We start from the raw sequence: 22,971 nt of genomic DNA, 5'->3' as shown, positions 1-22,971 counted from the left end.
TCTTAAGCTGAACATGACTTCATACTAATGTCTAATTGTAAATTATTACCACATTGCTCATTCTAGCCTCTTCTCCTTATCTGTAAACTCCTACTCCAACAGTGAAAAACCAGTTGCCTCCATCCTCCCATTTATTTAATTGTTCCATTTCAGTACACTTGTATAGCAGCATCAGAACAGTTAACCCATATGTCTGCAGGAAATAACTTTATCACCTAGAGTGCAGTGCTTATGTGTATAGTCAGCTCTCTGTATCTGTGGGTTCTACACCCATGAATTCAACCACTGCCAATTGAAAATACAGATTGGATCTGTGGTTTTATCAAAAATACATATTGGATCTGTGGTTGATTGAGTCCGTGTATGTGGAACCCATGAATATGGGGCATCAACTTAAGGCATTTGGGCAGCTGTGGATTTTTCTATCTGTGTGTGAGTGGGGGTGGGTGGCGAAATCCTGGAACCAATTCCTAATGGATACCTAGGGACAACTGTAGTTCCTTTTTCCCTTAGTCTTACAGAATCCAATCATTTTCACATTTACCTAGGTCAGCACCTTTTCCCCCACTCCCGTGAGTGATTTCATACATTTATAGTACAGATAGATTCCTTTGTCACAGTCTGCATTCCATCTTGAGTTCTCTGACCTCTGAGATGATTTTTTCTTTTTCTTTCTTTCTTTTTTTTTTTTTTTAATTAAAAAGATGACTGGTAAGGGGATCTTAACCCTTGACTTGGTGGTGTCAGCACCATGCTTTCCAAAGTGAGCTAACAGGCCATCCCTATATGGGATCCGAACCCATGGCCTTGGTGTTATCAGCACCACATTCTCCCAAGTGAGCCATGGGCCGGCCCTGAGATGATTTTTTAAAATTCGCATACATTAAGGCTCACTCTTTGTGCTGCAAAATTCTGTGGATTTTGAATGCCAAAAAAAAAGGTTCTGTGGATTTTGACAAGTGCATTGTGTCATGTATGCACCATTAGAGTATTTTACAAAATAGTTTCACTGCCCTACCTAAAGAAAATATAATCTATATTTCATTTATTCACTTCCCCCTTCCTTTGTAACCACTGATACTACATTTATTTTTAAAAAGCTTTTAATTCATTATAGCAAATTCTTAATAAATTACTGCTTTGTTCCCATTACTGTATTTTGGGGAATGAGTCTGAAGGAGGAGATAGAAAAAGAATTTGTTCTTAAGGAATATGGTCTTATTTAGAAAAATGGTCTGTGGAACTCAGTTTGGAGAACTAAAGAAATGGAATTAAGGAGAGGTCTTTGAAGACTGTGCTTAGGCAAAGCAGTTTATAGAGAAGATAGAAATATTGACCAGGCATTGAGATAGTTGTTAGATTCGAATGAGCCAGGTGCCTAGTATAACAATATGAATATAATCTTTATAGGAGGGAAAAACAAGCATGGATATGGGAGAGAGTGGAATGTCTAAAGAAAACAGTATTAAATATTTTGAAGAAGTAAATATATTTATAGTTATCTCATAGAGAAAATGATCTTGTGAAATGTCCACCTGCCCATTCCCAGTAACATTTATGGTTTTAAAGTCAGAGAAGTCAATAAATGAGGAAATTGTAAAATTTTTGCGATAAAAACTTGAGGATGTTTTCAGATTCTGTTTTCCTTACTTTTTTTTTTTTTCCTTTTCTTTTTAACCTAGATGAGTTATCACCACCTTTCTCTGAACAACACAACAGGGAGCAAATTTTATTTGGCTTGGAAAAATTTATTCAAAAAGAATATGATGGTATGTCATAGGTTAAAAAATTTATTTTGTTACTGTAGTCAGGTGGTCTTGCATTTTATTTGTTTATTTAGAAAACGTTTATTGAATGTTATATGTTAGGCAGTATTCTAGTTGCTAGGAATCCAGTGCTAATAAAAGAGGTGAAACCTGCTCTCGTGAAGCTAATATTTCAGAAGTGGAGACAGATAATTGTTTGACAAATAAGTATGTAATACTATATCAGCAAATAATAAATGCTATTAAAGTGCAGGAGATAAAAAAATAGAAATGATGGGATATTACGGTAGGTCTCTGATAATATGGCATTTGAGCAAAATCCTGAATAATATGAAGGAGCAAGTTATGTGAATATCCAAGGAGAGAGTATTATAGAGCGAGAGTAGCAAGTACTAGAGACAACAAGACTGGATTACATCTGACATGTTTGAAGACCAGCAGTCAGTGTGGCTGGAGTGGAGTATGTGAGGTAGACTGTAATAGAAAGATGAGGTCAGAGAGGTAGCCCAGGGGTTGGATCATTAGGGCTTTGTGGATGTTGTAAGAAGGGCTTTGAATTTTATTTTGAGTGCTAATGAGAAGCTTTAGGAGGGCTTTTAGCCATTAAATGATATGATCTGAGAGACTAGATTGTAGGGCCATAAGAGTAGAAGCAAGCAGAACATTTAGGAGGCTGTATAAGTCCAGATGAGACATAATAGTTATTTGGAAGGGTAGATGAGAAATGGTCAGATTTGGGATATATTTTGAAGGTAGAGCCAATACGATTTACTGGTGCATTGCATGTGAAATGTGAGACAAAGAAAGAAATCAAGAATGGTTTCAAGGTTTTTGCTTGTGAGATGGCAAAGATAGCTGGAGGATAAGGTTTTGGGCATGGGGGTGAAGAATCATGTTTTATGGCCAAATATTTTAGAAAAGATAAAGAGTTCATTTATAATTAGAATGAATTGTACTAGGAATACAGTGCTAATAAAAGAGGTGAAACCTGCTCTCATGAAGCTTATATTTCAGAGAGGGGTGACAGATAATGGACAAATAGGTATATAATACTGCATCAGCAAATAATAGATGCTGTTAAAGTGCAGAAGACAAAGGGATAGAAGTGATATGTGCTATAAGATTCCATTTTTTATTATATTTATTAGTATGTAAAATTTTGGCCAATTCTAAGTCCCTTTTATGTCAAATGCATGCTCATTTTTACTTGCTGATGAGCCATAGCTTCTTTTGTGCCTCTTAATTGTCATTGAAATTTCACGTAGGACATCAGAACTGGATGGGAGGATTAAATTTCGAAAATACATAGAATTTGTTATCTAAGTGTATTGTCTACTTAAGAATTAATAGGAAGAAAAATTCAACCCTCTTAAGGCACAGCTTATCTGAAGTGGTAGCTGTCATTGAATGACACTAAGTGTGAAGGGATAACCCTATCATAATTTATATCAAGTGGATTAATCACTCACTTTTGGAGGAGGATTAATCTTATGTATTAAGGTGATGTTTGTAAAACTACTTGAGTTGTGCCCTAAAAGAACTAGTTTATTTTCAAGAGGTAGATTCCGAGATATTGATCTTATTGGTAGTGATATTGAGAATGCAGAAAAGCACATGGAATTATGAGATAGTTAAGTTGGAAGGAGCTGAAGGTCTTAGTGATTGTTTAGATGTAGAGGTTGAGAACAGTGTTAAGGATTGCAGCTGTATTTCTGACCTGGGCAACTGAATAGATGGTGATACTATTTGCTGAGAATAGGGATTATAGGAATAATAGTAAGTTTGGGATAAAGTTGATAAATTTAGTTTTGGCATGTTGAATTTATAATGTCTTGGAAAAGTGCAAGAAGCAGTAGTACATGGCTATGGGAACTTGGGCAAAAGATCTAGGCTTGAGATAGGTGTTTTGGAAATTCTCATTATATTTTCCAGTGACAGGTAATTAGAAGTGGCCATGATCACCTTGTGTTAGGCCATTAGTAGATAATAAAAGACTGTTCTTCCCTGCTAATTATAAGACTTCTGACTTTTGTTTTCCTTTGCTTAGAAAAGGCAAGATTGTGCTTATTTGGCTCTTCTAAAAATGGATTTGGATTTCGTGATAGTGATCTGGATATTTGTATGACCCTGGATGGCCACGAAAATGCAGAGGTAAGAGTTAGGGTTTGGAAAGGGATGTAGAAGTTGAGTTTTTACAATGATGAATCTGTTTTTATTTTTGTGTCTAGTATTGATAAAAATATATGATGTTATTCTTCGTATAAATATATCAGCAATAGCAGTGTTCAAAATTTAAAAGCATTAGCATTACCAATTTAGAAGATGTTCAAATCTTAAAATAAGAAAATTTACTCCTTCAATAATTTTATAATGCAAAGCTGTGACACTAAGAGTTACAAGTGCTTTGTAATAAATTTTGGGAAAAATTTAATATACCATAAAGTTGAAATTTTTTTGTTAGAACCAATGAAAAGCTGGTTCTTCAATTCAGTAATGAATCACTTACTCTGTCTTTTCATCTTTCTTCCATTAGGTGATATCTTTGTATCACTATAGATAGAAAATACAGGTGGTCATCTAATTTAGAAATGGGTTATATTTTAAAGTTAATTGTAATTTTTGGGCACTCGCAACACAGTTTTTCCATAGAAGCAATGTTATAAATGATGTGCTAGGGTAGCTTTTAGAAACTCATTTTGGGCGGGAAGGAAACTAATATTTACTGAATTCCCAGTATACACTTTTACATACATTATCTCATTTCATTCTTACAAACACCTTTGAGGTAGGTATTATTTCCCCCATTTTACAGATGAGGAAACTGAGGCTTTGAGAGATAAACTGACTTGCCCAAGTTCACACAGCTAGTAAGTGTTGGAGCCGGGATTCGTACCCAGGTCTGTCTGAGTCCAGAGTTCATGCTCTTTCCATTGTATCTCACTGCCTCTCTTTGTAATTTTTTTAACCCATTATGTAGCTGAAATAGTACTAATAGTACTGTAGAACCTAACCACTACTTTTTGAAATTGAAAGCTTTCTGAGTTCCACCGTGAGATGCCAGGAGCAGACCTTCCCCCAGTGCAGTCTAAGCAGAGAGAGTGGGTACTTATACTTTCCTTTGTTGTATGCCAGGCCTCAATAGTGGGAATGAGATTGTCCAAGCTCCAGTGAAGAAAGGGACTGATTGGACAGGGAAGAAGTGTCCCAGCCCTTCCTAACAGCAACTAGAGAAGGAGGGGATCCTTGTAGATGCTCAGTCCTTTACCAGCATAGCTGTTGGTATTTATATTTCAAAATCAGGCACTGCTTGCAAGATTGGGGTGAGGCCAAGCTTCTGGCATCTGTAGTGGTGTCAGGATAGCCTCTGTTACATTATAAAAGAATTCAGCAGAGTAGTGTACCTGTGCATTTCTGAAATAATTCTTTCAAAATGTTGTTTTGAAATTGATAGACCTGGTGTAAAGATGGCAGTGATGCCTAGTAGATGCTTTATTTCTGGGCCTGAGAATTTGCTACTGGTGTTAATATCTTGTTCTATAAAGAAACTGAAAAGTTGCAAATATTTTATTTGTTCTCCTTAACTAACTTCTGCTTAGTGTCACCTACTTGGAAAGAGGCTGCCCTTCTTCATTGTGAAGAGCAAGAATTGAGAGAATAGGAAATGATTTTTACTGAGGGAGGAAGTTAGAGTTTTAGATATCTTCTATGCAAAATTTAATAATCAGACTTCTAATCACCGAGGATTTGTATATTAAATATGATCCATGCCATTCACTTTGGGAAGTTAAAACAGTGAAAAAGAATAAATTATTTTCTTCCAGATGAGCCACAATTGAAACTTTAAAATTTTAGTATAGTGATATCCTTGCATAATAAAGGGAAAAATTAACCTCTTTTGTTTATTTTATTGTGTGTGGATTAGTAACTAACGATTCCCTTGAAATCCCTAAGTTAAACTGCAATGGTTACTGCTCTCTTGTAGCTGAAAAGAGCATGTCGGGATGAGCAAAAGTGATTTTATAATAACTGTCGGGATTGATGTTTATACCCCTCAGTTTAATCTAGTTAGTTTATAATGCCATTGTTCTCCGTGTTCCTTGTTTGGTTATCATTATAGTACCAACTCTGCTATCTCTGGTTTTTAAAAAAGTAAAACACTTAAACTTGCAGATGTAAGAATTTCCTTGAAGAAATAAGTGCTGGTAATAATAGTATTATCTTTCTTTTCCTCTTCAACATAATCATAATAATAAATCTTCAACACAGATTTAAAGTACCCATTTTGTGCCAGGCATACTGCTGAATACTTTATACATGTCTCATGTAATCCTCCCAACAACTGTATAGGGCAGGGGTATATAATTATCTTGATTTTATAGAATAGTGGTGTCATGCTCAGAGGGCTTAATGATCTTGTCAGTCACACAGCTAATCAATACTTAGTTCAAGATTTAAATCCAGGTTTGTCTAAAGTCAGAGCCTGTGTTCTTAATCACTATACTCTTTTGCCCTCACCAAACCCATCTCTTGTTGTTTATTCATGTATTGAAAACCATATTATTCTCCTGTCTTTGTGTTTCTCAAATTTTAATCTGCATGTGAAATACCTTGGGATCTTGTTAAATTGCAGATTATGATTCAGTAGATGGGGGAGGGGCTGAGATTCTACATTTCTATCAAGTTTCCAGATTATTCTGATATCACAGTTGTATGGACCACACACTTTGAGTAGCAAGGTTATATAGAGCTTTATTGCTGGAAATTTTAAGTGCTATCATTAAATGCCTGAATTGAAGTAGAGTTTGCACAAGGCCAAATTGAATCAAACAAACTTTAATTTATTATTTATTTGTTTTGTTTTTTTAGAAATTAAATTGTAAGGAAATAATTGAGAATTTGGCAAAAATTCTCAAGAGACATCCAGGTATGAATTTTAAATCTGAGCAAAAGACAAAAGAAGATTTTTTTTAGCATTACAAAAATTATTTAACCTGCTGAAGTCTTTTTTTTTTTTTCCTATCAGGTTTAAGAAACATTTTGCCTATAACTACTGCCAAAGTGCCTATAGTAAAATTTGAACACAGACGAAGTGGGTTAGAAGGTGATATCAGTTTATATAATACATTGGTAAGTTTCTCTTTATAGGTCAGGTATAATTACACTTTCATTTTAAAAGTTTGCAGATTACTAACTGTACTTTTATGTTTAAAACTTTCAAATGTGAGCAGTATAAGGAAAAAGTATTTTATCAGTCATCTTGGTATTTCCTTCAGCTTGAGGTTAGTTTTTGACTTGTTAATAGGCATTTTAAGTTTTACATTTATATACATTCTATTTGGAGTGTATTACATGTTTATCTGATTTGTAAGTTTAATTTTAAGAAATTTATCATGCGTTCAAATATATGCTTATTTTTCAGGCTCAACATAATACAAGAATGCTAGCTACTTATGCAGCTATTGATCCCAGAGTGCAGTACTTGGGATATACTATGAAAGTGTTTGCTAAGGTATTTATGAAAAAGTTAATGATCTGCTTTGTCATAATACTCATGATAGTTAAAGTGAAAGATAATGATGTCAGACTTGTGAGAGTATTATCTCAGTTTTGTTTACCTGACCTTTTAAAAAACGTCATTCAAATGGGTTGAATTTATGGTAAGGTAGGATAGTTCTCAGTCTTTTTCCTATTTATGCTCTATTCTCGTGTGCAACATGCTAGTTAGTTTCTCAGTAGTAAAATTTCTCAGTGCAGTGATGATTTTCAACCCCTAGTCATGGGAGTTGGCATACTAACCTAGTTAAGAATCTCTGTGTTAGAAAATCTGATATTTGGGTTTAGTGATAAATTTTTCTGACCAAGAAAACACAACAAAACTACCTATAAAATTTTATGCTTCTCCTGTGTAACACTTGTTATCACATTGAATTCTGTTTTCTTGTTCTTTTGCTAAATGTGTAAACTACAGCGGGGCAGGGACCTCTGTTTCCCTACCTCAGTGTAGTACCTACTTCATGAGTCCCAGTTTGTCTAAAGTCAGAGTCTGTGTTCTTAATTACTATACTGTTGCCCAGTGAACGGTTAATTTTATGAATGTGTTAATGGAAGAGTTTTAGTAGGGGAGTGACTTGGTCAGATTTCTTAAAGCTTATTCTTTCCAATAGGAAAGCATATTTATTTAGATATTCTATTACATGTCTCTCTGAATAGAGAGAATCTTGGAAAAGAAAAACATGCAGGCACATACTACCTATGAAACTTGATAAAGCTACTTTTCTAGATTCACCTTGTAAAGTAACTCCAACATGATTGTTTTGTTAACTACATGGAGTTTTGGTATTGAAACCAAGTGGTTCATATCGAAGAAATCATTGCTTTCCACTTTATATACAGATATAGGCTAGATCCTTGCTCAAGGGGAGAAGTCTCTGAGGATGCTTTTAGATTTTTCTTTTAATTTAAAATTCTTTGAATAGCGAGCATATTCATCTGGTTCCAAATTTAAAAGGTCTAAAGGGGTTTGTGGTGGGAGATGGAAAATCTCCCTTCCCCACCTATCTTCTAGCCAACCAGTACCTCCTGTTGGAGGCAATCAGTGTTAAAAGTTCTTCTGTATCCTTCCAGAAGTATAATATACCAGTACAAGCAAATATATAAATTTCCTACCACCTTTTTATCACAGGTATAAACACACTGAAAACATTGTTCTGCACTTACTTTTTCACTTAGCAATAGATCTTGGAGATCATCTCATGTGAGCATAGGAGCTTCCTCGTTCTTTTTTAATGGCTGCATACTATTTTATAATGTGGCTAGTACTCAGTTTTTTTTCACTTGTACTTTGCTAATGAAACTAAAATTATTTCTGGTTTTTTGCTGTTATAACAATGCTACAATAAAAAAAGCCTTCTTATTTAGTATTTTTACACATTTTTGACATTTGCAGAATAAATTCTTAGAATAGAATTGCCAGGTCACAGGTAATGTGCTTTTTTAATTTTCATATTGTCAAACTATTCTTCATAGAGTTTGTACTGATTTTTACTCTTACCTGTAATGTATGAGAGTGCCTGTTTCCTCATACCCTGTGTAACAGTTTGCTATTGAACTTCTGGATATTTGCCAATTTGATGGATTAAAAAAAAATGGTGTCTCAGAATAGTCAATATTTCTGCATGTAATAAGATTCTGAAGTTTTATTTTCAATCATGTTTTTTAGCGATGTGACATTGGAGATGCTTCCAGGGGAAGTTTATCTTCATATGCATACATCCTTATGGTGCTGTACTTTCTGCAGCAGAGAAAGCCACCTGTCATCCCAGTTCTACAAGAGGTAGGTGTTCAAGAGAACTTTAAAGGAGTTTTTGTGAAAACAATGTAGATCTTGCTCAGTTCATGACATAATAAAGGATCTTTCCATCACGGATGTCCTAAGTTTTCTCCTTTCATTAATGCTATAATTAATTAAACAATGAAACTTTTTGAACAATTAATTATGGGAGAATATAGACTATCAAAGAATGTTAGATGGACTGGTTGGAGTGCAATGGTATTTACAACTAATTTGATCACAGTCAGTTACAGATTTTTGTTCCTTCTCCACTCCCACTGCTTCAGTTGACTAGCCTTAAAATTATCTAATTTAAAAAAAGAATATTAGATGAATAGAACCACTGAATATTGTTTGCAACATTTTTTAATTTCACAGTCTTAGAATGCTGCAGATTATGAAGTTCAGGTAGCCAGCCATGAGCTTATACATTCTATAGTCGCTCAGATGCAAATATATAAGTTTCTTCTCTTTAGAGTATTTTCTCTCCTCCTGCCTGGCAATGAAGTTTGATTTATTTCTGTACATACTTGGTCAACCTTGTGAATTTTGGTTAACAAATCCAAGGAAGTTTATCTTCATCTCTTGTAAAGTCATGTTAATTGCATTAAGCATAAGAATATACACTCAAAGGAACAGATTATACTCATATTCACTCAAAATTGGTGACTCAGGGTCCCTTTTTTTTTTTTTTTTCCTTTTTGTCTTTTTTCGTGTCCGGCAACGGATCGCAACCCTCAGTGTTGCGCCCGTACAGGACCGGCAACGGGATCGCAACCCTCGGTGTTGCCCCCGCGCCTCGCTCAGCCAGTGAGCGGGAACCGGTCTGTATGTGGGATCCGAACCCTCGGCGGGAGCGCCACCGCACTCCCAAGCGGCACACTGTAGCAGTGCGCCACCGGGCCGGCCCCTCAGGGTCCCTTTTTGCAGCCAATTTCTACTCTCTGAGAGAGGTTCAAAGGAGCTCTTAATCATCCATCTATTCTTCCTGATTCTTGGCACAAAGTGGATTTGTAGGCATTAGGGAGGATCCAGTTCTACTTTCTTAGAAGGGTGACTATTTTGAGGTCGGAGAGAAATAATCATATTTATTTGGAAAATCACATTTTCTGATTTCATATAAACTTTGATAGTCATGGCAAAGAATAAAATTACAAAATAGCGGGGCAATATGGTAGGTGTCAGATGGCCTTAGTAAGTTTTAAAAAGTTGTAATGAGTGCATGTTGGTTTTAGCAGTATTTTCTTCTCTCTTTTAAACAAACAGTAGAAGGGAAATACAAAATTTAAACATTGTTTTCTAGTAGGAAATTTTAAGTTGCTGAATTGTGTTGAGTAATGTACGTGTATGTGTTTAAAGTCTTTATTTTTTTAAGAGCCGTTTTATACTCACAGCACAATTGAGAGGAAGATACAGAGATTTCCGATATAGCCCCTGCCTCCACACCTACATAGCCTTCCCCATTATCAGCCCCACCAGAGTCTCAAAGTCCATAGTTTACATTAGGGATGACTCTTGGTGGTGTACATTCTGCCTGTTCGGACAAATGTATAATGATATATCTGTCATTATAGTATCATACAGAGTATTTTTACTACCTTAAAAATCCTCTGTGCTCAGCCTAGTCATCCCCTCTCCACCCAGCCCCTGGCAACCACTGATCTTTTTACCATCTCCATAGTTTTGCCTTTTCCAGAATGTCATATAGTTGAAATTATACAGTAGATAGCCTTTTCATATTGGCTTCTATCACTCAGAAATGTGCATTTAAGGTTCCTCCATGTATTTTCATGGCTTGATAGCTCATTTCTTTTTAGTGCTGAACAGTATTCCATTGTCTAGATGTACCATAGTTTATTTATCTATTCACCTACTGAAGAACATTTTTGTGGTTGCTTCAGGTCTTGTCAGTTATGAATAAAACTGCTATAACATTTGTGTGCAGGTTTTTGTGTGAACATAGTTTTCAGCTCTTTTGAGTAAATACTGTCATATAAAAATATAGAGATGAATCTCTAAGCAAAATGTTGGGAAAACAATTGCAATTTGAGGCATACACACAGACCATGGTGGTCTTCAGTATGTCCAAAGAACAAAGAAAGGTTGGGGGTTTTATTAGAAAGAAATGTTATGTATTGTTTTGAGGAAAACTCATTGGCACTAGTGAAGTTATTGGGAACTAGCAACCTCTGATTGGTGAGTGACGTGGTAGGAAAAACTAGTCTTAGAGTCACAGCAGTTTGATTCAGCAGCTAGTAGGCAAAACTGGACATAGGATTGTAACAGGCTGTTTTAGCAGCTGTACTTGCAGGATGATTGTTCAAGCTGTTTGCCCCAAATGTTTTTTCTCCCTGGTTCCTCAACTATGATTTAGTTGGGTTAGGGTTAAGAATAGCCCAATTTGTATAATCAATTTTAACAATACCAAGGAGTGGACTTGCTGGATCATATGAAAGAGTATGCTTTGTTTTGTGAGAAACTGCCAAACTTCAGAAGTGACTGTACCATTTAACATTCCTATAAGCAATGAGTGAGAATTCCTGTTGCTCCACATCCTCACCAGCAATTGGTGTTGTCAGTGTTTTGGATTTTGGCCATTCTATTAGGTGTGTAGAGGTATTTCATTGTTGCTTTAACTTGCATTTCCCTAATGACATGTAATGTGGGGCATCTTTTCATATGCTTATTTGCCATCTGTGTATTTTCTTTGGTGAGCTGTATGTTAAGGTCTTTGCCCTATTTTTTAAACAGGTTGTTTGTTTTGTTACTGTTTTGTTTGTTTTGTTGAATTTTTAGAATTCTTTGTGTATTTTAGATAATAGTCATTTATCAAATGTCTTTTGCAGATATTTTCTCCCAGTCTGTAGCTTGCCTTTTTGTTCTTCTGACACTGTCTTTGCAGAGTAGAAAACTTTAATTTTAATGAAATTCAGGTTGTCAATTATTTCTTTCATGGTGTTATATCTAAAAAGTCATTGCTATTACTCAAGGTATTTAGATTTTTTCCTAGGAGTTTTATAGTTTTACGTTTTACATTTAGGTCTATGACCCATTTTGAGTTAATTTTTGTGGAGGGTGTACGGTCTGTGTCTAGAATCTATGTTTTGCAAGTGCGTGTCCAGTCGTTTTCAGCACCATTTATTGAAAAGACTATTTTTGCTCCATTGTATTGCCTTTGTTCCTTTATCAAAGATCAGTTGACTCTATTTATGTGGATCTATTTTTGTGCTCCCTATTCTGTTCCATTGACTTACTTGTCTGTTTGTCTGCTCTTTTGTCAGTACTGTACTTTCTTCATTAGTGTAGCTTTATATTAAGTCATTAAGTCAGGTAGTGTCAGTCTTCCAACTTTGTTTTTCTTCAATATCGTGTTGGCTATTCTGGGTCTTTTGCGTCACTATATTAACTTTAGATTTAGTTTATCAATATCTGCAAAATAACTTGCTGGGATTTTGTTTGAGATTGCATTGAATCTACAGGTCAGGTTGGGAATAACTGACATGTTGATAATGTTGTGTCTTCTTGTCTGAAAATGAACTATATCTCCATTTTTTTAGTTTTTCTTTGATTTTGTTCATTAGAGTTTTGTAGTTTTCCTCATGTAGATCTTGTCCATATTCTGTTAGATTTATACAAGCATATCTTGTTTTGTGTACTTCTCTATATTGCACTTTGCAGATATTGGTGAGTTTTTTTGTTTGTTTTTTACAAACTGAAGGTTTGTGGCAACCCTGCATTGAAAAGATCTATTGGCATCATTTTTCTTTTTTCTTTTCATATACAGAAGGATATCTTTTAGTCAGATAATATAAGAGAGAGAAACCTGTCTAGTTCTCAACCAAAATAAAGGCTAAATTAAAACTACAAGAAGTTAAAATGAAAATTTTATATACTTTGTCTATAAACCATTCTTTGCAGCCATGCTCTAAATCTTACGCAAAACTTTTGTCTTTAAAATAAGTTAATTAAGTGAAGAGAGTTTATAATAAATGTAAGTATTTACTAAAGACCATTTCAAAATATCTTTTGAAACCTGGCATAAAACCAAGAATCAGTTATTTTAATTTTTAAAAATTATTTATTTATTTTTGGCAGCTGGCCAGAATGGGGATCTGAATCCTTGACCTTGGTGTTACCAACACCATGCTATATCTAATTAACTGAGCTAACCAGTCAGACCTTTAATATTTCATTTTATTTTTATTATTTTATTTTATTTTTTATTGTGGTAAAACATATAAAAATTTCCATTTTAAGCAGTTTTAAACAGAAAATTGTGTGGAATTCATTATATTCACAGTGTTGTGTGACTACAACCTCTATCTATTTCCAAAAGTTTTTCTTCATCTTAAACATAAACTCCGTACCCATTAGGCAGTAACTTCTCATTGTTTCTAACCCTCCATTTCTGGTAACCTCTAAACTACTTCTGTCTCTGAAATTTTTTCTCTTTTTAATTTATTTTTTTCTTAATTGAGCCATGATAATTGTATATATTTATGGAATACAATATGATATTTGGGTACATTTATACTGTGTGCAATGATCATATCAGGGTGTTTACCATATCCAATAACCTCAAACATTTTGTCACCTTTTTATGTTGAGAACGTTCAACATCCTCTCTATACTAGCTACTTGAAGTTATACAGTAATTTGTTGTTGGCTGTAGTCTCCCTATATTGCTGTAGAGCACTAGATCTTATTCTGTTTCTGTACAGTTTTGTATCCATTGATCTCTCCTTCCCATCTCCCCCTCCCCACACCCCTTGCTAGTGTCTAGTAAGCACTATTCTACTCTTTACTTTTATGAGATCAACTTTTTTATCTTCCACATATTAGTGAGAACGTGTGGTATTTCTCTTTCTGTGTCTGGCTTATTTCACTTAACATTTTCTCTAAGCTCATCCATGTTGCTGCAAATGGCAGAATTTCATTCTTTTTTATGGCTGAGTAGTATTCCGTTGTGTATGTATACCACATTTTCATCATCTGTTGATGGACATTTAGGTTACTCTTGGCTACTGCAGATAGGTCTGCGATAAACATGGTAGTGCAGGTATTCCTTTGACTTGTTGATTTTCATTCCCTTGGATATACACTCAGTAGTGGGATTGCTGGATCTTATGGTAATTCCCTCTGTAGTTGTTTGAGAAATCTCCATATTGTTTACCATAATGGCTGTACTAATTTACATTCTCACCAGCAATGTAGGAGAGTTTCCCTTTCTCTGTATCCTTGTCAGCACTTGTTATTCTCTGTCTTTTTGATAATAACCATTCTCATGGGGTGAGATGATATCTCATTGTGGTTTTGATTTGTATTTCTCTGAAGACTAGTGATGTTGAGCATTTTTTCATAAACCTCGTGGCCATTTGTATGTTTTCTTTTGAGAAATGTCTATTCAGCTCATTTGCCCATTTTTTAATTGGATTATTTGGTTTTTTCACTGTTGAGTTATTTGAATTATTTGTATATTTTGGATATTAATCCCTTGTCAGATGCATAGTTTGCAGATATTTTCTCCCATACTGTAGACTGTGTTTTTGCTCTGTTGGTTGTTTCCTTTGCTTGCAGAAGCTTTTTAGTTTGATATAATCCCGTTTATTTTTGCTTTTGTTGCCTGTGATTTACAAGTCTTACTCAGAAAATCTTTGCCCAGTCCTGCGTCCTGAAGTGTTTCCTCTGTGTTTTCTTCTACAAGTTTTATAGTTTTGGGTCTTACATTTAAGTCTTTAGTCCATTTTGAGTTGATTTTGGTATATTGTGAGAGTAGGGTCTAGTTTCATTCTTTTGCATATGGATCTCCAGTTATCCCCACACTATTTATTGAATAGACAGTCGTTTCCCCAATGTATGTTCTTGGCTCCTTTGTCAAAAATTAGTTGGCTGTAGGTACATGGATTTATTTCTGAATTCTCTGTTTTGTTCCATTGATCTATATGTCTGTTTTTGTGCCAGTACCATGCTGTTTTGATTACTATAGCTTGGTAGTATATTTTGAAGTCAAAGTATGATGCCTCCTGCTTTGTTCTTTTTGCTCAGGATTGCTTTGGCTATTCGGAGTCTCTTGTTGTTCCATATAAATTTTTGAATTTTTTTTTCTGTTTCCGTAAAGTATGTTATTGGTAGTTTCATGGATATTGCATTGAATCTGCAGATTTTGGGGGGTAGTATGGTCATTTTAACAGTGTTGATTATTCCATGCCATTCCATAAACATGGAATTTTTTCCATTTTTTTTGAGTCTTCTTTAATTTCTTTAATCAGTGTTTTATAGTTTTGCTTGTAGAGCTCTTTCACCTCCTTGGTTAAATTTAACCTAGATATTCTATTTTATTTTTTTGTTGTTGCTATTATAAATGGGATAGCTTTCTTGATTTCTTTTTCTGCAGTTTGTTGGTGTATAGAAACACTGCTGATATTTGTATGTTAATTTTGTATCCTGCAACTTTACTGAATTTGTTTATCACGTTTAGGAGTCTTTTGGTAGAGTCTTTAGGTTTCTTTCTGTATAAAATCATGTCATCTGCTAACAGGAACAGTTTGACTTCCTCCTTTCCAATTTGGATGCCCTTTGTATCTTTTTCTTGCCAGATTGCTGTGGCCTTCTAGTACCATGCTGAATAAAAATGCTGAGAGTGGGCATCCTTGTCTTGTACCAGTTCCTATGGGAAAAGCTTTCAGTGTGATGTTATCTGTGTGTTTGTCATATATAGCCTTTATCATAATAAGATACTTTCCTTCTATATCTAATATGTTGAAAGTTTTATCATGAAGGGATGTTGAATTTTATCAAATGCTTTTTCTTTATCTATCAAGGTGATCATGTTTTTTTTCTTTCATTCTGTTGATGTGATGTATTACGTTTATAGATTTGCATATGTTGAACCATTCTTGCATCCCTGGGATAAATCCCACTTAATCATGGTGTATAATCTTTTTGATGTGCTATTGGATTCAGTTTCCTAGTATTTTATTGAGGATTTTTGCATCTATGTTCATTAGGATATTGGCTGGTAGTCTTTTTGTGTTGTATCCATGCCTGGTTTTGGTATCAGGGTAATGCTGGCCTCACAGTATGGGTTTGGAAGAATTTTGTCCACTTCAGTTTTTTGAATTAGTTTAAGGTGTATTGATATTCTTCTTTAAATGTTTGGTGGAAATTCAGCAGTAAAGCCATCTGGTCCTAACCTTTTCTTTCTTGGGAGACTTTTTATTACTGATTCAATCTTGCTAGTTGTATCCATCTATTTAGTTTTCTATTTCTTCTTGGTTTATTCCTGGTAGGTCATATGTGTCCAGGAATTGGTCTGTTTCTTTTAGATTTTCATATTTATTGGTGTTAGTTGTTCATAATAGATTCTAATGATGCTTTGAATTTCAGTAGTATCAGTTGTAATGTCTCCTTTTGCATTTCTGATTTTATTTGAGTCTTTGCTGTTTTTTTCTTGATTAGCATGACTAATGGTTTGTTGATTGTTTATCTTTTAAGAAAAAACTTTTCATTTGATCTTTTGCATTGTATTTTTAGTCTCAATTTCATTTATTTTTGCTCTGATTTTTATTGTTTCTTCTACTTATTTTGGGTTTAGTTTGTTTTTGCTTTTCTAGTTTGTTGAGGTGCATTTTTAGGTTGTTTATTTGAAGTCTTTTTCTTTTTTTAGTTTTAATTTTTTATGTAGGTGTTTATTGTGATAAACTTTCCTGTTAATACTGCGTTGGCTGTATCCCATAGGTTTTAGTATGTTGTGTTTCCATCTTCATTTGTTCCCAGGAATTTTAAAATTTCTTTCTTAGTCTCTTCTTTGACCCATTGGTCTTTCAGAACATGTTTTTTAATTTCCATCTATTTGTGTAGTTTTGAAAGTTCTTCTTGTTATTGATTTAAGTTTTATTCCATTATGATCAAAAACATATTTGATATGATTTTATTTTTTTTTTAACTTATTTGAGACTAGTTTTGTGGCCCAGTATATGGTCAGTCCTGGAAAGTGTTCCGTGAGCTGAGAAGAATATGTATTTTGCAGCTGTTGGATGAAATGTTCTGTAAATGTCTGTAAGATCCATGTGGTCTATAGAGCCGTTTAAATCCAATATTTCCTTGCTGATTTTCCTTCTCAGTGATCTGTGCAATGTTGAAAGTGGGATGTTAGGGCCGGCCCGGTGGCGCACTCGGTAGAGTGCGGCGGCGCTCCCGCCAAGGGTTCGGATCCCATATAGTGACCAGTCTGCTCACTGGTTGAGCGCGGTGTGGGCGCGACACCGAGGGTTGCGATCCTGTTACCGGTCACGAAAAAAAAACTAAAAGGAAAAAAAAAAAAAAAAGAAAGTGGAATGTTAAAGTCCTCATATTATTGTGTTGGCATCTATCTCTCCCTTTGGACCTGGTAATATTCACTTTATATATCTGGTCATACTCTTGGTGTTGGGTGCATATAATTATAATTTTATATCTTCTTACTGTATTGATCCCTTTATCATTATATAATGCCCTTCCTTGTCTCTTAGTACAGATTTTGCTGTAAAGTCTCCTTTATCTAATAAAAATATAGCTGCTCCTGGTCACTTTTGCTTTCCATTTGCATGGAATATCTTTTTCCATCCCTTCACTTTCAGTCTATGTGTTTCTTTGTGGGTAAGGTATGTTTTTCTTGTAGGCAGCATATGGATGGGTCATTTTAAAAAATTCAATCAGCCAGTCTCTGTTGATTGGGGCATTTGATACATTTATATTAAAAATTATTATTGATATTTGAGGTCTTATTTCTGTCATTTTGTTGTTTGTATATCCTTTGCTCCTTTCTTTCTTTCTCTCTCTTTCTTTTGGCGGCTGGCCTGTATGTGAATCCAAACCCTTGACCTTGCTGTTACGAGACCATGCTCTAACCAGCTGAGCTAACTGGCCAGCCCTTTCTCTTATTGTTTATCCTTGTGGTTTAATGGTTTTCTGTGTTGATGAGGTTTTGATTCCTTTCTCCTTCTAATTTGTGTATGTATTCTACCAGTAAGTTTTATATTTTGGGGTATTTTCTTCTAAAGGTAGTACTCCCCTAACCATTTCTTGTAAGGCTGGACTGGTGATGATAAATTCCCTTAATGTTTGTTGGAGAAAGACTTTATTGCTCCTTCATTCCTAAAGGATAGCTTTGCTGGGTATAATACTCTTGGCTGGCAGTTTTTTTCTTTCAGTACTTTGAATATATATCATCCCATTCTTTCCTGGCCTGTGGGGTTCCTGCTGAAAAGTGTGCTATTAGTCTAATGGGGATTCCTCATAAGTGACTTGACACTTTTATCTTGCTGTTTATAGAATTCTCTTTTTGTTAACTTATGACAATTTGACTACATTGATTCTTGGAGAGTGCCTTTTTGGGTTGAATCTATTTGGGGACTTTTGAGCTTCCTGGATTTGGATGTTCATATCTTTCCCAAGACTATGGAAGTTTTCAGTTATTATTTTATTAGATATGTCTTTGATGCCTTTTTTGTTTTGTCCTGTTTTTGCAATGCCTATAATTTGTCTTTTTTTTTTTTTTTTTTTTTTTTTAAAAGATGACTGGTAAGGGGATCTCAACCCTTGGCTTGGTGTTGTCAGCACCACGCTCAGCCAGTGAGCAAACTGGCCATCCCTACATAGGATCCGAACCCGTGGCCTTGGTGTTATCAGCACCGCACTCTACCGAGTGAGCCACCGGCCGGCCCTAACAATGCCTATAATTTGAATATTCGTTCACTTAATAGTATCCCATAAATCTTTTAAGCTTTACCCATTTTTTAAATTCTTTTTTCTTTTTGTCTTCCTGGGTTATTTTAAAATAGCTGTTTTCAAGATCAGAAATTCTTTGTTCTGCATGATCTAATCTGTTATTGAATCTCTCAGATGCATTTTTTATTTCATTCAATGAATTCTTCGCTTCAAAGATTTTTGTTTGATTTTTTTAATGATATCTATCTTTGTTAAATTTCTCATTCAGATCTTGATGCGTTTTTCTCATTTCATTGAATTGTTTTTCTGTATTCTCTTTTCTCTCAGTGAGTTTCCCTAAGATTATTAACTTGAATTCCTTTTCTGTCAAGTCTGCAATGTCTGATTCTTTGGAACCAGTTACTGGAGCATCATTGTGTTTCTTTGGTGGTGTCATGTTTCCTTGTTTTTCATGTTTGTTGTTTCCCTGTATTGATATTTGTGCATCTGGTGGAACAGTCACCACTTTGAATATTGTAGAGGGCTTGCATGAGGAAGGACTTTCACCTGCAAGTGTGTCTTTGGGTTTCAGTTGGGTAGAGTATGAGGCCACTAAGCAGGACTGCAGAGGTGGGGCCTGTCAGCCACTTCTCAGGCAGTGGGAAAGGCTACTTGATGGAGCTGCAGAAGAGGCCCAGCCAGCTGCTTCTCAGCCAGTGGACAAGGCTGCTAGGTGGGACATTGAGGTAGCCTAGCCAGTCACTTCTCAGGCTGTGGATGAGGCCATGAAGCAAGCTTACTCTGAGGGGGCCCAGCTAGCTGCTTCTTGGGTGGTGGGTAAGGCTGCTAGGTGGGACTGTTGAGGGCAAGGCCGCATGGCTGCTTCTTTGGCAGGGTGCAGATATGTGTTGATTAGGGTAGGGAAAAGATTTCTTCCCTACCCTAATTTATTAGGGTTTATTAGGGTAGGGAAAACATTTACTTCTGATAGCCCAGGCATGTGTTCATTAGGGTAGAAAATCCTGCCTGTGGGCTAAGTCCTGTTCTTGTCTGATTTCTGGCAGGGATGTTGGAGTGCATCCATCCAGTAGGCCTACGATTGGTGTGCAGGGCTGGGGTCACAGTTGCCCCTGGGTCCAGACCTCAAACCTCTGGGATCAGCGTGTCGTAGCCTCTCATGTGAGGCTGTAATGGATGTGCTGGATGACTGCAGAGCCTTAATGCTGGGGAAGCACCTTGACTATTGGCCCCAGGGCAGAGCATGCTCCTGCAATGGCTCTGGCTTCAAGATGGCCTTGTACCATATCAACTTGGGTTATGAGGATGGGGGGTGGGGAGCACAACGTATGTGCTCCTGTTGTAGAGCAATGCAGCATATGTATTCCAGCCAGTCCATGCGCTTGGCTCTGGGCTTGCAAGGGCTGTGGAATCTTCCTGCAGTAGGAACTGCAGGCCTATTTGGTGAGGATGGGGTTTGGTGTGGGCCCTTTGCTTACCTTTTCCCCCTGCAAGGGAAAGCCTCTCCTGCACCTGTCCTGGTGGCAGAGACATTGTGGTTGAGGCCCTGTGCCTCTCTCTTCTCTATGCTGTCATTCTGTGCTTTTGTGCTCTACAGGGATCTCACCATTCTACCATCTTCACTCCTGGACTCTCCCACAGATGCTTCCATTGATATTTAAGCTGTCTGTTAGTTGTTCTGGTCCTTTTTTGTGAGAAGAACATGCCCTTGGCACCTCTAGTCTGCCATATTGCCCTGCCTGATCTCTTGGCATCATTTTTCCTGCAGCATGTGCTCACTTCATGTCTTTGTGTTACATTTTGGTAATTCCCTCAACATTTCAAACATTTATTATTATTATTATATCTGTTACACTGGTCTGTGATCAGTGGTCTTTGATGTTACTATTTGTAATTGTTTGGGGTGCCACGAACTGTGCTCATATAAGATGGCAAACTTAATAAGTGTTTGTGTTCTGTCTGCTCCACTGACCAGCTGTTCCCCCATTGCTCTCCCTTTCCTCAGGCCTCCCTGTTCTTTGAGACACAACAATATTGAATTAAGCCATTTAATAACCCTACAGTGGCTTGTAAGTGTTCATGTGAAAGGAAGAGTCACACATCTCTCATTTTAAATTAAAAGCTAGAAATGATTAAGCTTAGTGAGGAAGGCATGTGGAAAGCTGAGAAAGGCCAAAGCCTAGGCCACTTGTGCCAGTTAGCCAAGTTGTGAATGCAAGGGAAAAGTTCTTGAAGGAAATTAAAAGTGCTATTTCAGTGAATACAAGAATGATAAGAAAGCAAAACCGCCTTTACTGATATGGAGAAAGCTTTAGTGATCTGGATAGATCAAACCAGCCATAACATTCCTTTAAGCCAAAGCCTAATCCAGGGCAAGGCCCTAGCTCTCTTCAGTTCTGTGAAGGCAGGGAGAGGTGAGGAAGCTGCAGAAGAAGAGTTTGAAGCTAGCAGAGATTGGTTCATGGGGTTTAAGGAAAGAAACCGTATCCATAACGTTAAAGTGCAATGTGAAACAGCAAGTGCTGCTGTAGAAGCTGCAGCAAGTTATCCAGAAGATGTAGCTAAGATCATTAATGACTGTGGCTACACTAAACACTAGATTTTCTTTTTTTTTCTTTCCTTTTTGTCTTTTTTCGTGTCTGGCAACGGATCACAGCCCTCAGTGTCGCGCCCGTACCGGACTGGGACCGGCAACGGGATCACAACCCTCGGCGTTGCCCCCACACCTCGCCCAGCCAGTGAGCGGGAACCGGTCTGTATGTGGGATCCGAACCCTCGGCGGGAGCGCCACCGCGCTCCCAAGTGGAGCACTGTAGCAGTGCGCCACCGGGCCGGCCCTAAACACTAGATTTTCTTTTTTTTTTTTTTCCTTTTTGTCTTTTTTCAAACGGATCGCAACCCTCAGTGTCGGGCCCGTACCGGACCGGGACCGGCAACGGGATTGCAACCCTCGGTGTTGCGCCCACCCCTCACTCAGCCAGTGAGCGGGAACCAGTCTGTATGTGGGATCCGAACCCTCGGCGGGAGCGCCACTGCGCTCCCAAGCGGTGCACTGTAGCAGTGCGCCACCGGGCCGGCCCAACACTAGATTTTCAATGTAGACAAACTAGCCTTCTATTAGAAGAAGATGCCATTTAGGACTTTCATAGCTAAAGAAGAGAAGTCAATGCCTGGTTTCAAAGCTTCCAAGGCTTACTCTTGTAAGTGGCTAATGCAGCTGGTGACTTGAAGTTGAAGCAGTGTTCATTGACCATTCTGAACAACCTAGGACTCTTAAGACTTATGCTAAATGTATAACACCAATGTTGTGGATTTGGATCCCCATACTGGCCAGGTGCCAAAAAAAAAAAAGAGAAAAAATTATACTAAATCTACTCTACCTGTCTAGAAGGTTTTCAAGTTGCTTTGCTCAGATCCATCAGAGGAACCAGTATTAATGGCAGCTACAGCCTTACCAAATGTGTTTCTTAAATAAGAGTTGAAAGTTGAAATTATTCTTGATCCATGGGCTGTAGAATGAATGTTGTGTAAGCAGGCATGAAAACAACATTGATCTAGTACATCTCCATCAGAGCTCTTGGGTGACCAGGTGTGTTGTCAATGAGCAGTAATATTGTCAAAAATCTTCTTTTTTTTGAGCAGTAGGTCTCAATAGTTGGTTTAAAATATTCAGTAAACTATGCTGTAAACAGATGTGCTATCATCCAAGTTTTGATCTTGTAGGTCATCCAAGTTTTGATCTTGTAGGGTTTTGGGCTTCAGAGATAAGCTATAGTCCTTGCCCACAAGTAACTTTTTTTTTCCCCTAAGATTTAATTTTTCTTTATTTACAATATTATTATTATTATTATTTTAATTATTTTATTTTGTCGATATACAATGTGGTTGATTATTGTGGCCCATTACTGAAACCTCCCTCCCACTTCCCTCCCACCCAGCAATGTCCTTTCTGTATGCTTGTCATGTCAACTTCAAGGAATTGTAATTGTTATGTCTTCTTCTCCCCCGTTTTTTTTGTTTTTTTTGTGTGTGTGTGAATTTATTTATTTATTTTTATCTCCCACCAATAAGTGAGAACATGTGGTATTTCTCTTTCTGTGCCTGACTTGTTTCACTTAATATAATTCTCTCAAGGTCCATCCATGTTGTTGCAAATGGCAGTATTTCATT

At 36.5% G+C, this 22,971-nt stretch overlaps 1 protein-coding gene across 5 annotated transcripts in view; it reads left to right on the top strand.

Moving 5' to 3' along the window:
* The window catches only part of ZCCHC11 (zinc finger, CCHC domain containing 11), a 123,312-nt gene that overhangs the window by 75,593 nt on the left and 24,748 nt on the right, over positions 1–22,971 (top strand). For all 5 annotated transcript variants that reach the window (XM_008578504.1, XM_008578436.1, XM_008578368.1 and 2 more), the window contains exons 15-20: positions 1,683–1,769; positions 3,814–3,917; positions 6,633–6,690; positions 6,790–6,893; positions 7,186–7,275; positions 8,986–9,099. In XM_008578504.1, the coding sequence (XP_008576726.1) occupies positions 1,683–1,769; positions 3,814–3,917; positions 6,633–6,690; positions 6,790–6,893; positions 7,186–7,275; positions 8,986–9,099 (557 nt within the window). The remainder of the gene's footprint in view (positions 1–1,682; positions 1,770–3,813; positions 3,918–6,632; positions 6,691–6,789; positions 6,894–7,185; positions 7,276–8,985; positions 9,100–22,971) is intronic.

This window comes from Galeopterus variegatus, unplaced genomic scaffold (assembly GCF_000696425.1).
Source record: "Galeopterus variegatus unplaced genomic scaffold, G_variegatus-3.0.2 Scaffold6, whole genome shotgun sequence".
Taxonomy (NCBI): Eukaryota; Metazoa; Chordata; class Mammalia; order Dermoptera; family Cynocephalidae; genus Galeopterus; species Galeopterus variegatus.
Note: the sequence above shows the minus strand (reverse complement) of the source record. Positions and strands in the feature narration are given on the sequence as shown.